Consider the following 18,033-nt stretch of genomic DNA (forward strand, 5'->3'; position numbering starts at 1 on the left):
GTCAATATTACACAGATTATTCTGACTCATGGATCATGGCATATTTATATTTATGTAACTGAGTGAATTGTGTCACTTCTTTTAGCTGTTCTATGTTTGTCTCATAGAGGTTTACCAAAATAACCTAAACATTGTTTTGAGAAATCTGTTTTTAAGAGCTTAAAAGTTTGATGATTTTAAAATCAGCTCATCTGACCACATCACTGAATTATAATCCAAAACTATCTATAATTTTTTTTAAAAGTGTTCTATCTTTTTTATCTATATTCCTTCTGGGTTACAGTTCTACAGGAACTAAGTAGTCATTCTTTATGTGTGAATCTAGACAGTGTAGGCAGAGGACACTAGTTGACTGTGGAGGATGTCATGTCGAACATAATGCTCACCTGATGTTTACATATGCGCAATTCCAGCAAAGGTTCATTGCCCTCATTAATAATGCATTCTGGGAAACGTGCTGGATCGCTAGTAGGGCGGCCTCTGAGTTGCCCATCCCACTGCACTGTCACCTCAGACCTTCAGTAATCCAAGCGCCATATTTGAAAGGCGCCCTGCACAGAGCTAGCACTCTCTAAGGCATCGGAAGCTGCTGCAAAGTCATGGCTGCCACAGGGAGGAAGGATATTGCCCCCAAATTTACTGATGTCTCCCTCGGGTGCCTACTGGACCCAGTGGAGGCTAATCATGAAACCCTCTACCCCAGTTCTGGGTGAAGACCAGCAAGCAAGGTCACCAATCCAGCGTGGGAGGCAGAGGTAGCAGTGGTCAGCGCCAACGCCCTGGAAAAGAGAACAGCCACCGAGTGCCGAAAGAGGATGAATGATCTTCTCCATTCCACAAGGGTAAGTCACTCTTCTCATCACTCTCAACTCACACACTCACAAACCCATCACACATCCACAGGGATCTCACTCACTGCCAGTTCAAGGGACATCACCATTCACTCTCACACACACGCCTTCATCTGCACTGCAGATCATGTCCTCATCCCGTCCATAACACCACTCACCACCTACACATGCCAGGCATCTTCTCATCTGGCCTGGCAGGTATCCTGCTTACACCCTCTCCATCTGTATTCATGTAGGACAAGCTGGCACACAACAAAAGGAAGAGGCCACAGACTGGTGGAGGAATGCCCGACATCATGGTCTTCACAGACTTTGAGAATAGAGTCATCCAACTGGCCCATGATGATCTGGACTGTTCCTGTGTTGACAGTGAGGTCGGCGGTGCTCAACCAAGTGAGGATCCAGCAGTGCAACATCAATCAGACAACCATGTTGTGAGTGAGTTCCCTGTTCTGCAGTCCCCTGGCATGCAGTAATTTTATCTCCTTGCTTTCACAAACACATCTGCGGAGCAGTTGAGGATGTCATGACCCAGGTCATCCACTCAAGCCCCGAAGACACCTCGGAAGAAGAATCTGATGACATCCAAACTGATGTCCCATCACAGCACTCACCCTCGGTGGGACCTAGTTCTAGAGTAGCCTCGGGGTCACAATCTGGTGAGCACATCGCCCTGTCTGATCCACTGCAGGCAGAGACAGGAACTTATCAGAATTCTAGCTCAGAGGACTGATGGAGGCCAGAAATCTGCTGAGTCTAAGTCAGATGAGTCATCTCTGGACTCACTCATACTTCAGTTGCTGGAGCTGCAAAGGCAAGCTCAGGAACATCAGGAAGGGATGTCTGCTACAGTCCTCAGATTGCAAGGCACAATGGAGGAGACCGTCTGTCTTCAGTCTGTGATGATAGCATCGGCATGCCAATGCACCAAGGTCAACACTGGCAGGATGGAGGCCTCCATGGAGACCTTGGTCCAAGATATCGGTACTGCACTGCTGCGCAGGCTGAACTCCATCGCTGACGCCATAGTTGGCCACCAGCAGTGTCAACACAAGAGGGGTGGATGGCAGCTCGATTTCACTCCAGCTCCATCTTCTCCTCAAGAAGCCAGCCAGGGACCTTCGGGGACCGATAGAGAGGAGGATCCGCAGGTGTGTGCTCCAGGCCCATCCACCCAGGTGACTCCAGGAGTGTCTGGCCCATCCAAATCTCTCCTTCCTGTAATCCAAGCAGCTTCAACTCCATAGGCCGACGAAGGTGCCACTGGGACACAGAAGCACCCCGAAAGCAGGCTGGGGCCCTCCAGGTCTCAGCCCTCCAGAGGATGCCTGCCACGGTCATCACAGACAGGGCGTAGCAGTCAGCAGGCTGCTTCACCTCTGCTGTGGATGTCAGGGGAAAACCAAGATGCAGCAGCAGGATTAAGAAAGTTAAGAAGGTATAGTTGGACCGCCTGGACACGGATGTTAATCACTTGTACATAATGTTCACTATTGTAAATAAACTCCCAAGAATGTCTCCCTGCCTATGGCTCCCTGTTCTGATGAGCAGTGTTCATGTCACGAAAATGTGAAACCTTGATTCCTGCACAAGATAATGACAGGTGTCTCAGTTCAGGGCCTCTTCCCTGTGCAGTGTGTAGCCTTCAGGCCAAAGTGACGGTCCAGCTTCACACTCACTGGACACATTACTGATGCCTGCACCTCAATGGTGCTTGTCATTGCTGCCAGAATGTCGTGGGCAGACAGAACTCTGTGTGCTCTCAGCATCTTTGAGGTGGGGCTGAACCCCCCCACCCCCCAACCTCCCCAGGTCTCTTCAACATCTGTGACCAGTGATGCGATGCTCCTCAAAGGGTCAGGTGCTAAATGCTGACAAAGGATCGGGCGCATCTAAAGTTTCATGGCTGTGTCTCCATGATATGACCCTGATCACAGAGCACAAGCGAACTGCCCTCAACCAGACAGGAGTCAGACATTCACAGAGGCAATATGAAGATCTATGGAGTGTCCTCACTGCATGTCGTCATCATCCTCCTGGAATCTAGTGACTATTAGGGCCTCCACTGCGTCTCCATGACATGAGTCTGAGCACTGAGGGTTTGTGCGCTGCCATCAGCCGCACAGGAGTCAAACATTCACAGATGCAAGGTGAGGATGTCAGGGCTGTCCTCACTGCATCTCATCATTCTCCACAAATGTTGCAGCTATGAGGGTCTCTGGAGTGCGCTAGCCTCGTCTGGCCACTGTGATGGCCTCATCACCAGCACCCTCACCTTCCAGGGCCTCATCACTATCATCCCCTTTGATGTCCTCCTCATCAGAGGAGACATGCAGCTCCTCCATCTCCTCCTCAGGCAGATTCTTCCCCTGTTGCCACGTCAGCTTGTGGAGCATGCAGCAAGCAACGATGATGCACGGCATCCTCAGTGGACTGTATTGCAGTGCTCCACCGGACATGTCGAGGCACCGGAACCTCATTTTCAAAATGCTTATCGCTTGCTCCACCAAAGTCCAGGTCGCGGCATGAGCCTCGTTATACCGTCGCTCTGCTGCAGTCTGAGGCCACGGCACAGACATCATCAGCCACGTCCTCTGTGGGTAGCCCTTGTCCCCGAGGAGCCAATCCTGCAGCCTCTGTGGACCCTGGAAGATGTCAGGAATCTGAGACCTACTAAGGATGTAGGAGTCACAGACGCTCTTTGGGAATCATGCACAGACCTGCAAGATGCATTTGTGATGGTCGCACACCCAGTTGAACATTCAGCATGTGGAAGCCCTTGTGGTTGACATAGTTGACTGCTTGTTGCCATGGAGATCTAAGCAGCACGTGAGTGCATTCAATGGCACCCCGCACCTGTGGACAACCTGAGATCTGCGCAAATCCCAGCACTCTTGCTTCCTGGCTTTCCTGATCGCGGGCGAAAAGCACAAAGTTCTGTGCCTTTGCAAAGATGCGCCCGTGGCTTCCTGGATACACTTGTGTGGAGGCTTGTGAGATCCGGCACAGGTCACCTGCAGAGCCCTGGAAGAAGCCGCTGGCGTAAAAACTGAGCACCACTGTCACTGTCACGGCCACTGGCAGTGGATGCCCTCCATGCTCACGTGGCACCAAATCCTGCAGCAGGTGGCATATGTAAGCGACCAGTTCCCTAAACATGCGCAGTCTTCGGTGACACTGGTTCTCAGTCATCTACAGGAATGACAGGTGCTGTCTATAGACCCTGGGTCTAGCGAGATGCCTATGAGCGACAGCTCACTGTGGATCTTCAGCTGTGTGTGCAACAGGCCCTGCCAGTCCTTCATCTTGAGGGAGGTGTTCCTCCCTTTGCCGAGCCAGGCATCTCCGCCGTTCTCTTCTTCCTCTCTGCTCCCTGTAAGTCATCAGGCATACTATGAGATCACCAGGCTCCATGATCCTGATGTTCTCCTCCTGCAGGATCAAAGAGAGAGACGTGTGATTAGCATAGGTGTTCTATGGACCTCTCTTGGTTAAGTCAGAAGGCACCTTCACACATGCAGAAGAGTGCTGGCTGAAAGGTCTCAGCTGCGGATGAATGCTCACTTTTGACAAGTTTTTCCAAGTGCGTAGCCACTTCCCTCAACCCCCTCCACCCACCCCAACCCACCTCGCCCCACCACTCCTGGCATGTGCTTGAGCACTTCCTTCAGTCTGTGCTATCTTGCCCCCTCCCTCCCCCACCTCTCTGGCCTGACCCACACTAGAGCCCTTGCCCTGGCACTGCACTGAAAACCAGCGGGGAAAAAGCGACTTGCCTGTACCTCTTCTTTGATGTCCTATGGATGATGTTGCGAGTGCTGCGCAAGGTTGTATGCACTCACCTCCGAGTCCCTTGAAGTTCAGGTCGACTGGTGCATGCCTTTTAAAGGCAGTCTTGAAGCAAGCCGCTCTGAAGTGGGTAGTAAATTTGACATGGGGGGGAAATGATTCTGGCAAGCAGAGCTTATAATGAGATGTTAAAGCAATGAAGTTCAGTTCCCAAGCGCGGCTGCAGAAAATGTGCCCCGCCATTTACAAGTGGAGCAGACACTCGCAAACTGGTTTCACAACGGGGTGAAAGCCATTTTTGGCCTTCTCGCCATAATGTTCCTCTCCTGCCCATCATGATGCCCGATGCCAACAGAGTCAAAAAATTCCGACCATAGAATGAAATTGGAAGGGCAGATTTTTTTTTAAGCTGCATACTTTTTTAAGGGCAGGAGATTTAAGTTTAAATGCCTAGAAAGCTTGACAGTTCCACAGAGCTATTCACTTTGTATGCACATTCATGTCTACTCTTAACAATCCCAAAGGGAACCTTACCTTTTCCAAAGGGGTACCCTACCTCTCCAAATAAATCCGGCAGATTTAGACCTTTTCCTCAAAGGTCTAAAATGCACAAGTCATGTTTTGGACATCCCACTAACAAAAATTATAACTGTTTGAAGGCAGCTGCAGTTTACAATGTGCAGCTGCTTACGTGAACCATGGATGTGCAAACTACAGGCCACCTGTGTTCCGCCTCTGGTGAAAATGGTAGGTGTTGGGTTCGGGGGCGGGACTTTCGGAATCAGGGCCTCAGCACCATTTTGGCTAAGCCTTTCTATTCCCGTGAAAATTCAGTCCATTGTCATTGTTTCCTTGTTATTTGCAGGAATGCGGCAACTAGTGGTGGTCCCAGTGAAGGTGGAAGGAGGGAAATCCCAGTTGGGGCAATTTGGCCTCAACGTCCAGATTTGGCAGCATTCTCTGCCATAATCTGATTTCAAGCAGAATTGCAGAGGATAATTCCAGCCAAGCAGTAGTTTCATGTTGCATCAGAAAATCTCAAAGGCTTTGCTTTGATAGAACATGTTAAAATTTATGAAGGTGAAAGGACATTGAAGTTAAATAATGATTTGGTGTCCTAAGATGTAATACAGCTGCCAGCTGCAATAATTTACATTTCTCATGTGTCCTCAGGTTAAAAAAAAAATCAAGATCTTATATTCCAGGGTGGTGGAAAACATATGGAAATCAATTGGGCAGAAAGTTTAGGAGAGACTGAAAACATGTTCAAAAGATTTTGAGAAGGTATTTAAAAGCAGGGAGTGAGGTGGTGTATTTAAGGTGTTTGGGGAAAGCATTCTAGAGAACAAGACGAAGTGAAGGATAAGCATCTGGTAGTGGTGGTGTGGAGGTGTGGCGAGTGAGGAGTAAACTGGTATTAGACGTCTGGAGGCTATATGCAGGTATGTGTGAATTAAGGAGATGAAGCAAATTAAATCTGCTGTATTTGATTTACTGTGTCAGCAACAATGGGCTCACATTTATTTAGCAGTTTTAATGCAATAAATGCTCCGAGCCATAAGGAAAATGAGGCGCTGAGCCGGAAAGAGGTAATATAAGAACATAAGAACTAGGAGCAGGAGTAGGCAATTCAGCCCCTCGAGCCTGCCCCGCCATTCATTACGATCATAGTTGATCTCATTTTGGCCTCAACTCCAATTTCCCGCCCTCTCCTTTCAACCCATTACTAATTAAAAATCTGTCTATCTCCTCCTTAAATTTATTCAGCGTCCCAGCATCGACTGCACTCTGCGGTAGTGAATTCCACAGATTCACGACCCTTTGAGAAAAGTAATTCCTCCTCATCTCTGGTTTAAATCTACCACTCCTTAGCCTAAAACTACGTCCTTTCATTCTAGAATGCCCCAGAAGGGGAAACATCCACTCCACATCTACTTTGTCTATCCCCTTTAGCATCTTATATACCTCAATTAGATCTCCTCTCATCCTTCTAAACTAGCGAATAAAGGCCTAAACTGCTCAATCTCTCCTCATAAAACAAGCCCTGCATCTCTGGAATCAATCTAGTGAACCTCCTCTGAACCACCTCCAGTGCAACTACATCCTTCCTCAAGTAAGGGGACCAAAACTGTGCACAGGTGCGGTCTCACCAATGCCTTGTACAGTTGCAACAACACTTCCCTATTTTTATACTCTATTCCTTTAGCAATAAATGCCAAAATTCCATTTGCCTTCCTTATTGCCTGCTGTACCTGCCTACTAGCTTTCAGTAATTCATGCACGAGGACACCCAGATCCCTCTGCACTGAAGCATTCTGAAGTTTCTCTCCATTTAAATAATAAGTCGCCTTTTTATTCTTCCGACCAAAATGGATAACCTCACACTTATCCACGTTAAACTCCTTCCGCCAAATTTTGGCCCATTCACCTAGCCTGTCCATATCCATTTGTAAATTTCTTATTTCTTCATTTCAACTTACTTTCCCACCTATTTTGGTGTCATCTGCAAATTTAGCTATAGTACCTTCTATCCCTGAATCCAAGTCATTAATATAGATTGTAAATAGTTGAGGCCCAAGGACCGAACCCTGTGGCACCCCACAAGTTAAAGCTTGCCATCCAGAAAAAGACACATTTATCCCGACTCTCTGCTTTCTGTTGGTTAGCCAATCCTCTATCCAAGCTAATATATTACCCCTAACTCCGTGTGATCTTATCTTGTGACGAGGGTAAACAAAGGATTGGTCAAAGAGATGCATTTTAAAGAAGGTCTTAAAAGGAGGGAAGGAGATGGAAAGACAGAAAGGTTTAGAGAACAAATTACAGACCATGGGGCTAGGCGACTGAAAGCCAATTGTGAGATAAAAGGAGGAGTTGTACAAGAGGCCAGAATTAAAGGAATGTAGAGTTCAGGGTTTAGCCGTGATAGTTATAATGCTGGAGGAGGTTACATAGAAAGGAAATAATGAAGCCACTGAGGGAACATAAGAACAGGAGTAAGCCATTCAACCCTTCAGGCCTGTTCTGCAAGTCAGTTACGTTATGGCTGATCTGTAGCTCAACTGTATTTACCTGCCTTTGCTCCATATGCCTTAATAGCCTTACCTAACAAAAACCTATCTACCTCACTAAGTTTTCTATTGATCTAGTCTCAACAGCTTTTTGGGGGAGAGATGCAGGATATTTGGAGACCAGGTGTTAGGGATAATGGGCAAACAGGATAGAATACTAGCAGCAGAGCTTTGGATGAGTTGCGTAGGGTGAAGATTAAGAGGCTACCTAAGACATAGGTCAAGTCTGAAGGTAGGAAGTGTATGGATGAAAGTTTCAGTTGAAGTAGAAGTGGAACCAGACAATGTTATGCAGGTGAAAGGTCTTTGTGATATGGGTTTTGAAGCTCATTTTGGGTTTGACTAGTGTGCTGACTCTGTAAACAGTCTGGTTCAGAATGAAAAAATGGTCATGGAGGGAGAGGAGTCAGTACTGAGCATACGAAGTTGTGGCAAAGGCCAAAGATGATGGCTTTGGTTTCCAAAGTTTAGAACGAGGAAATTATAGCTCTTTCAAGACTGTATATTGAACAAGCAATATGATAGCACAGAGATGGTGAAAATGCACACCATTGGTATACACAAACAAGGTGTCTGTGGATGATGTCACTAAGAAGAAACAAAAATGAGAATGAGGGAGCCAAGAATAGAACCTTGGGTGTTTGCAAAATTATGGTGGAGGACAAGAAGGGCAAGTTAGAGAAACTTTGGCAACATTTAGATGGCAAGAGTGAAAACAGTCCAATTAAGCTGGACAGTGGAGAAGAGGTATTAGAAAATAGTATAATCAATCATATCAAAGGAGGGCAAAGAAGGATGTAGTGATGTAATCACAGTCACAGTGAGGTCATTTATTACTTTGGTTAGGATTACTTTGCTGCACTGGGAAAGGGAGAAACCGAATTGGACCAATTCAAATAGGTTGTTGCAGAAGAAATAGGCATGGATCTGTAAGGGGACATCTTGTAGATAACATTTATGTTCCAGATATTAAGGATTGAATAGGATTATGAATATTAAATAGACAGCAATGTTATCTTGGATAAATTGGGAAAGCTCAAATTTGGGAGGGCTCCAGGCTTAGATAATACCCATCCAAGGATGATTAAAGAGTTGGATAGTGCTCTTTCCTGCATATTAAATAGCTTAATAGAGTCAGGGATAATTCCTTTAGACTGGAAGCTAACTCATGCAGTTCCTATTTTCAAAAAAGGAGAAAATTAGGGTCAGGGAATTACAGACCTATCAGCAGGACATACAATACTGGGAAGATGCTAGAGTGATTATGAAAATGCTGTTTTTGATGACTGGGAAAAAGGAGGGGGCCACTGAATTTTCATGAACAATGTAGAGAAACTGTAGCTCAAGATAACAAGATGTTGGGTTGAATTAATGGAACCATTAAGTATAAATCAAAAGAAACCATTTTGACACTATACAGGTCACTGATTAGATTGCATCTAGATTACTACACCCAGTTTTGGTCCCCCCCGCCCCCATTGAGGATGATTTGGGGCCATGGAAAAGGTTCAGAGGAGAGCTGCAAGAATGATGCCTAGCTTAAAGAATCTCACTATTCAGACAGTCTCAAGAACTTTGGACTATTTAATTTAGAGCAGTGAAGATTTAAAGGTGACCTGATAGATATCTAGAAATAATTAAAGGGATGGATTGTGTCCCTTTAATAAATTATTCCAGTTTGACAGATTGAGGAGGACCAAGTGGTATGAGTCTAAACTATGAAAGAGTAGGAATGACCAGGATGTTAGGCAGCTATTTTTTCTCCAGAGAATTATGAGCTCCTGGAATACATAGGCAGCTGGTATTGTGAGTGCTGACTCTGCCTTCAAGAGGGAGCTGAACTGGTTCCTGACTGGGATAGAGACTGTTTTATAGGGAAGGTAAGTGCCTTTATAGGTAACACTTGGTCCATGTGATCTCCTGGACTGGTATTAATCACCTGAGGGGATCAGAGAGGAATTTTACAGAGTATTTTTTCCCTTGCTGACCTTGAGTATTTTCTCTGCATTTTTTGCCTCTTCCAGGAGATTACATGGTTGCAGGGGTGGGTGTGAGGTTGGGTGGCTGGGGCAGAAAGGAGGAGGTCAGGGAAGGACGGGATTGTTTAGCCATGGTGGTCAGGTAATCGTGGCTTAGGGCCATGATGGAAGATGGTCTTTTCCCGCTGTTAATTTTGTATGTTTGTATGTTCAAGGATCTTGAAGATGCAAGGAAGATTGGGAGAGTGTGCTAGTTTGTAAGAATGGAGGGGTGAGGGTGTTTTTTTTGAAGAAGAGCATGAAGATAACTATAAAAAGGGACAGTGCTTGTCAGGGAGGAATCATTTATAATATCATATTTATAATATCAGCTAAGTTAGAGAAGGTGGGTGGTCAACAGTGGGAATAGCGTTGAAAACGCATGAGATGAAGTCAAAGAGGATGTGCGTGAGATGGGAAAAACACTAGAGGGAAATGGACTTTAGGACTAGGAAATGGGGCGTAAAAAATGTGTGGCTTGATAGGCAAAACAAATCAAGGAAGTATTAGAACAGATGTTCTCTATCTTGGGAACAAAGGAGTTTATGAATCATTTGCACTTGTTGTTAGGGGTGAATGTGGAGAATTTTATGGAGTACATTGATAGTGAATAAAAGAAGCCAGGAGTTATATTTTCTTTCTGGGATTATCCTGGAATAGTGAGCAGTTATGAGACTTTTTGGGACCTTGATATGGTCCAGCCACATTATTGCAAAAAAAAGTCTACAGTAAAAATTTAGCCTCTGCAGCAGAGCTTCTGTTGACTGTATTATACTTCACTCTGTCCATTCTAGGAAAACCACTTATTTTTGGTTATAACTTTTAATTAAATTATCAACTTGAAATAGTTAATTTGAAATATCCTATGCTCAGGAAAGTCCAGCTACAACTATACAAGTCATTGGTGAGACTGCACCTGTAGTACTGTGTACAGTTTTGGTCTCCTTAATTAAAGAAGGATATACTTGCGTTGGAAGCAGTTCAGAGAAGGTTCATTGGCTGATTCCTGGGATGAAAGGGTTGTCTTATGAAGAAAGGTTAAGCAGGTTGGGCCTATTATAATCATTGGAGTTTAGATCTTACTGTAACATATAATATTCTAAAGGGCTTGACAGGGTAGATGCTGAGGGGATCTTTCCTCTTGGGGAGTCTAGAACTAGGCAGTACAGTTTAAAGTTAAGGGGCCTCCCATTTAAGATGGAGATGAAGAGGAATTTCTTCTTTCAAAGGGTCATTAATCTTTAGAATTTTCTTCCACAGAGAGCAGTGGAGGCTGGGTCATTGAATATATTCGAAGCTTGGTTAGACAGATGCTTTATCTACAAGTGATTCACGGGTTATGGGGGGGTGGTGGTGGTGTGTGGGGGGGTGTGCAGGTTGGAAAGTGGAGTTCAGGCCACAATCAGGTTAGCCATGACCTTATTTAATGACAGAGCAAGCTCAAGGGGCTGAATGGCCTACTCCTGCTCCTATTTCTTATGATATTAAACCTTTGTCTCCTTATTTGAGAAACAATTGATGGAACAATAAAAATGGAGTTTGTTCCATTTTAAATCCATCCAGTTCTATTCTATATGCACACATCATATTAAAAAGCCCTGTATCATGTAGTGTTGATTTTTGGTTCCAGGTCTGTAATCTAGCTTTTCCTTCAGGCCCTGGTCTTTGTCTCACTAACATTTGCCAGATCCAATTAAAAGAATAAGAACCCGTTCACATCAGCAGTAATCACATGTGAATTTGTTGGGTTTTTTCTGCCTGACTTGATTTAGTCTGTCACTGGGGATCCCAGCTGTGGATCAGTCTCCATGGGCAGAATTTTTCCATCGGTGAGCTGGGGGCGGGGCCCGATCACTGACACGGGATGACATCGGGAGGAACCCCCGACATCATCCTGCCTCATTTAACTATTCAGGAAGGCGGGCGGACAGCGAACTCAGCTGTCCATCCGCTGAACAGTCAATGGCCAATTGAGGCCATTGGCAGGATAATTAAACCAATTAAAGGCCCTGCCCGTCCAACCTAAAGGTTGGTGGATGGGCCAGGAGCCCTAGCAGGCTTCTGAAAAAACATGAAACCTCATCCGCCGGCGGGATGAGGTTTCATGTCTGTTTTTAAAAAGTTTAATAAAGCTTCTGTGTTTTTTATTAATATGTCCCATCTTGTGTAACATTGTCACATGAGGGGGACATGTTAATAATTTTTTTATTTTTCTATTTTTGAAGTTTACAAACCTTTCACCGATCTCCCTGAGACAGCACTTAGTCTCAGGGAGATGTGCGCTCTTTTGTGCGCATGCGCAAAACAGCGCACTCTGACAGTTGGGGAATCCCTCCCCCCTTGCACAGGAAGCACATAGCACTTCCCGTTGGGCGGCCCGCTGGGCAGGCCTTAATTGGCTCACCCACTTAAAATGGTGGCAGGACCCATTTCGGCAGCTGTGATCGGCTGCCCGCCCGCCCATCAAGGGCAAAATTCTGCCCCATGTTACTGAAATATTGCACGGATTTTCCCATTCACCCACTTCCGCTCCTGATATGTTTATTACTGTCATGTATCAAAGATAATCCAGAGAGATAACATATCAGATTCTGTGCTTAGTTTGTTTGTGAAACTTCTTTTTAAAAACCTTTTATTAGTCACTAATTTGAACAATAAATGGATTATCTAGTTAGTTAAGACAAGTTATAATTCCAGTATTTGTACCTTCCCACCTATAAGACCATAAGACATAGGAGCAGAAATTAGGCCATTCGGCCCATTGAGTCTGCTCCGCCATTCAATCATGGCTGATAAGTTTCTCAACCCCATTCTCCTGCCTTCTCCCCGTAACCTTTGATCCCCTTACCAATCAAGAACCTTTTGGATTTGTCTTGGCTAAAAACACAATCTCATAATGTGATCCAGATGAGTCACTGCACTATGTTCTGCTGGAAAAAAAGACTTGTAATGCAGAGTTAGTTTTGTGTTTAATGGATCACAGTTAAGGATTTAAACAAAGTGATATATCATAGAAGTGACTTAGGGCAGGAGTATTCAGCACCGTGGTGGACTTCACTACATTAAAAAAATGAAATGGCTCATGTAAAAATTAATGTCACTGAGCTGGTTTTGACAATGTTACAGTCTATTCCCATATTGGATCAGACTAACCATCCAATTTGTTTACTTGAAAGAGGCTTCCAAACTAAAAATTCCTGGTGTTGCAGGAATTTTGCTTTTGAAGAGTTGCATTACACTTTTCGACAAGATAACCAGAATGTATCAATTTGAGGGCAGTTACAGTGTAAAAACAGAAAGCACAGTCCACACCTCTAATCAGATGTATAGGCACTTGTTTAACCCATGTGGTGACTCTCATGGAGAAAGAATGTGTCATCTTATCTTTACGCTTAATCACCCAATCCTACAAGGATGTGAAAAGTCTCTTGTTTAGACCTTTCCAATTCTTATCTTAACTCTAACCAGCTAAAGAAAAGCATGTAAGGGACTGAATGCAAGTTCTTATTTGGTTGGATTCAAATGCATTTAACAGGTCTTTATACTCTCATAAGGATCTGTTAAATTTTTGCAAAGTTAAGAAAAAACAGTAAACACAGATGCACCCAACCTGTATAATGTGTATATGTAAACTAAATGTCAGTCTTGTATTTGACATGTAAAAAAGCGAAGTTGGAAAAACTTCGAATCATGAAGTCTGACATAACATGTGTTTGCTTAACAATAGTAGACTAACGATGTGTTTGGATTGATTCAGAATCATTGTGATGCCAATAGGAAATGCAGAGCTTCACTTAGAGTGATTCACTGATCTTCTGTTGTGAATTCAACAGTATCACAGTTGGCAGTCTAAATATGTTTAAAAGATGAACTCAAGATATTTGTGTATATCTATATTAGAACAATCAGGCGTGTTATGTACGAAAGTGGGCCAAGCAAATTAAATTTGGAGTGGCAGCAGTGTGAATATTGACATTGGTGCACATGGGATACACGGGAGTTGTTTTTAATCAGTTACATATACATATATGTATATTTTTGAATTTTATCATGTTTATAACTCTATCAATGCAATTTAAATACAAAAGGAGTTTTTTTAAATTTTGCACTAACACAGGAACACCTTTTTTTGTAATTGAGACAAACTGGATAGTAAAGCCCATATAAACAGCATTATCAAATTTGAAAAGAATGGTACAACATACAATTAAACAGCATCTTTAGCATAGAAAAATGTCCCAAGGCGTTTTAATGAGGCATGAGCAAAGAATGGGTGCTAAGCTAAAGGACTTAGGAGACCAAAAGCTTGGTCAGAGCTGAGTTTTAAGGAGGGTCTTAAAGTAGGAAGGAGGTTGGATAGGCAAAGGGGTTTAGAGAGGGAATTCCAAGTGTGAATGAAGGCAATGAAGGGACAAAATTGCTGGAGGAGGGAAAATCCTTACCTCCTTCAGTATTTCCTTTTTCCTACAATTACTAAGGTTGGGATTTTCCAGGACCGTCGTGGCGGGACCTGCCGCAGGAGATTTGGTGGCCCAGCCAAAGGTCCATTGACTTTCGGTGGGACCTAATGATCCCTGCAGTGGACGGGGCTGGAAAATCCCACCCTTGGGATCACTCAACCTTTTCTTAAAAAAAGGTAATTACATATGTATCATTATCAGGCAACCTTGAATATCTTCTTGTGCTTGCATAGCAAATCTCTGTACCTCACTGGAAATTTGTATTCTTGCTTATTAAGATCTGATAGCAGAGAGAGACACCATTTAATGTACAGTTTTTAGCTGATTTTTATTTACAAACATATGAACATACAGAAAAGACCATCTGGTTCATCAAGCCTGTCCACACCGTCATCATGTGTGAAGCATCATAAATAGACATGCCTACCCAACAATAATCACGTAATCTTTCAAGAAAAGCAAAAAAAAACATAGGAGAGAATTTTCTCCCTGGTGGGCGGGTCAATTGGCTCTGTGCCGCCATTTTATGTGGGCGGGCCTATTAAGGCCCGCCCAGAGTGACGCACAGCCAGTAGCGCTCAGCGCTACCTGTGCGGGTGGGGGGGGGGGGGGGGGTGGCGGAAGGAGAGGGAGAGTCGGAACCTGCGCTCGTTCGCTTATGTGCGCAAAAGAGTGCAGAAATCTCTTTGAGGTACAGAGTTGCGTCAGGGAGATTAAGTTCATATTGAAATATTTAAATAAAGGTAAAAATTATTTAGACATGTCCTCTCATGTGACAGTGTCACATTAGCTGGGACATGTTTATGAAATGTGAATAAATTATTTATTTATTTAATAAAACCTTCAGGAAACCTCTTCCTGCCCATGGATGAGGTTTCCTGAAAAATGCAAAGGCTGCGTGGGCTCTTCACCTGCCCGCCAACCTTAAGGTTGGATGGGCAGAATTGATAATTACGTTAATTGGTTTTTTATTGGCCTTAACAGGCCTTTGACAGTTCAGCAGAGCCGCCTCCGGCACGCACCCACAGAACAAAAGATCTGAATGACGCGCGATGACGTCGGGAGGCACGCCCGTGGTGACATTGGGAGGCACGCCCGTCGTCATTGCATGTCATTTATGGCGTTGGATTGAGGGGCCCACCCCTGCATACCGACATGAAAATTCTGGACATAAAAACTGAAGGCCATTAGGTAAAAATATCCAAAACGTTCCTCTTCAACATCCTTAGGTGACTGAAAATCAGATGGGGACCACATTGACCATTTTTATTTTGTCTAATGTTTGACCTACCTTTTATAAGATGTAACCTCTGACCTAGCCAGCAATTAGTTTTTACCGCTATTTGAACACTTACCTAGTCCTGTGACTGTCACTGTGGCTTGAGCCTGAACCTTTCCAAACTGGTTTTCAGCCTCACACACGTATGTGCCTTCATCATCCACCCAAAGATCTGAAACAATAAGGTTCGCATGTTACTAATGAACTCAATTCCACTAATTTATATAAATGGAGGCAAGAACAAAATTTACTCCTAACGTTTATCGTTCTGACACTCTGAGCTGGATTTTGCTATAAGCTTCAGGATCCCGAGGACATGACTGAATGGGAGATCACGGTCCAGGAGCAAGACCAGCAGTGTAATCTCCCCAAAGGTGACCTCCCAATTGGCCGCCTCCACGTCTGCTGTCCTGTAACAGGAATGCATCGGGGAGCCATCCCAATGCAGAACTCCCATGCCCTGTGTACAGTTTTGCTCCCCTTACCTAAGAAGGATATACTTGCCATAAGAGCCGAGGTTCACCAGACTAATTCTTGGGATGGCGGGACAGTCCTATCAGGAGAGATTGAAGAGACTGGGCCTGTATTTTCTAGGGCAGAGTTTTGCCCTTGGCGTGCGGGATCAGTGGGGGTGGACGCGGGCGGTCAGGAAGCCAACTGCCGCCTGTGATCGGCTGCGCACCATGGCTTTATGCGGGCGGGCCAAATAACGCCTATCCAGTGTAAGACGCAGCTGCAGAATGAGTGCGAAGGGACAGGTGCTCAATGTCCACTGGGTCCAATGGCGACCCGACGGCCAATTCAAATGCGGCCTCGGCAGCACTTGGAATGTTGCCACTGAAGGATGTGGAAGTCGTGACGGAGAGCATTGCGGGTGGACAAGGCAGGCAGGAGGGCAGGCCAGTGGGGCATTCAGCCCTGCGTTTCTCCAATGAGTGCCTTGCTGCCCTCCTGGAGGAGGTGGCAGCGCGGAAAGAAACCCTTGTCCCCAGGGACGGGAGGAGGAAGCCCCCCCACCTCACCAAAAAGGCCTTGGAGGAGGTGGCATCCAGGGTCAGCGGCCTTGATGTGGTGAGGTGCAAATGGGTTCAGTGCCAGAAGTGCTTCAACGATCTCCTGCGATCGGGAAGGGTGAGTACCGTGTTGGCATGGATCGCTTTGCAGAGCAGATAAGAGCTGCCCATCCCCCCATGGACCTGAGGCGAGTGTGAGTGGCAAATGTCAATGAGGCAGCATCTGGCCAAGGGGGTGAGCCCTAGCTGCTTGGAATGAGTGTCTTGCGGCTCCAGCATCACGAATTGGCTGAGCCCTGCGAGGTATTCCTCAGGTGGGGTTGGCCAGGCTGCAATGGCGATGTAGGTAGAGAGTGGACTAATCAATGCTCCTCTATCCTTTCAGGAAAAAACATCCCATAACAGTGCAGAGAGGTCATGTGCTGGCAGGGGACTACCCCACTTACTAATCCTCACTCTTTAAGAGCAGGAGGCCCTGGAGCTGGAGAGGTGCCATGCGCCTAGGTCAAGCAGTTGCGGTGAGGTTGGGGTGCCACAGGGAGGTAAGGGTGCAGTGTACTGAGGTGAAAATGTCAGTTATTGCAACCATTCCACTGTTGTCTCTATATTGATGTGAGCCTCGAACCTGGAATCCCCATTGATAATGGAAAGACGAGGGCACCCTGATGCATATCTCTGCCTCATGACAGTAACAGTGTGACGACTTAAACTAATGACATGTCCTTGTTCTTCCTTTTAGGCTCACCACCAGCCCTTCGGGATGAGGAGTCTGAAGGCCCACCCCTGACCCGAGGACCACCATGCTCAACATGCACCTGCGTCACACCCGCTCTCTCAAGTAGGCACCAGCACCTCGGTGGGCATTAGATCGCCGGCTATTATCTCGGTGCACATTGGTGAGAGCACTTCACACTCGCTTGAGGTGCAGGCGGAGGCAGAGTGTGCCCAGGGTGGCGGCAGTCGGAGGACAGCTGGGGACCTGGACAATGCTCAGTCGATGGTTGATGATGGGCCTCTGGAATCATCCATGAGGCAGCAGATGCTGGACATCCAGCAGGGTGTGCAGGAGGATCTAACGGAGATACATGAGGAATGCATGCCATGGTCTCCGTAGTGGAGGAGTCCTTGTGGAGTGTGAGCAATGCGTTGACCCTCATGGCCGAGCGCAATGCCTCCTCCATGGAGAGTGGCAACTCTCATGGAGAGGCTCCTCCTGGAGCTGAATCAGGGGTTGCTGGGAAGTGCTCAGGCCTGCAAGCCCTCACACCAGCAATGACCTCAGGTGGTCAGTGTCAGTGTGGGAGATAGATTGGGCACCCAGTATCCCAGCTAGGTGCCCATGAATCAATGGTGAACAGGGGGGTCCAGAGCGGCACCACGTTGGCGCACGTACTGCCTGTCGTCTCTGCGGGCTCCTCTCAGGGCGCTCCGGTGATGGCAGCAGCTCCTCCGCCCCTCTCCCAGAGACCATGGCATCCGATGAGACTGCGGCAACTGGGGTGATGCCAGCTGTGGCACTGGCTGCTCCCTCCCAGGTGGGGCCAGCACAGGC

General features: G+C 45.9%; 1 protein-coding gene across 6 annotated transcripts in view; it reads right to left on the reverse strand.

Moving 5' to 3' along the window:
• hmcn1 (hemicentin 1) overlaps positions 1-18,033 on the reverse strand; it is a 701,874-nt gene that overhangs the window by 391,996 nt on the left and 291,845 nt on the right. For all 6 annotated transcript variants that reach the window (XR_013579326.1, XR_013579325.1, XM_078561403.1 and 3 more), the window contains exon 17: positions 15,545-15,640. Coding sequence is in view for 4 of the 6 variants with exons in the window: in XM_078561403.1 (XP_078417529.1) it covers positions 15,545-15,640 (96 nt within the window). In the remaining 2 variants the exon portion in view is untranslated. The remainder of the gene's footprint in view (positions 1-15,544; positions 15,641-18,033) is intronic.

This window comes from Cetorhinus maximus, chromosome 17 (genome assembly GCF_964194155.1).
Source record: "Cetorhinus maximus chromosome 17, sCetMax3.hap1.1, whole genome shotgun sequence".
Taxonomy (NCBI): Eukaryota; Metazoa; Chordata; class Chondrichthyes; order Lamniformes; family Cetorhinidae; genus Cetorhinus; species Cetorhinus maximus.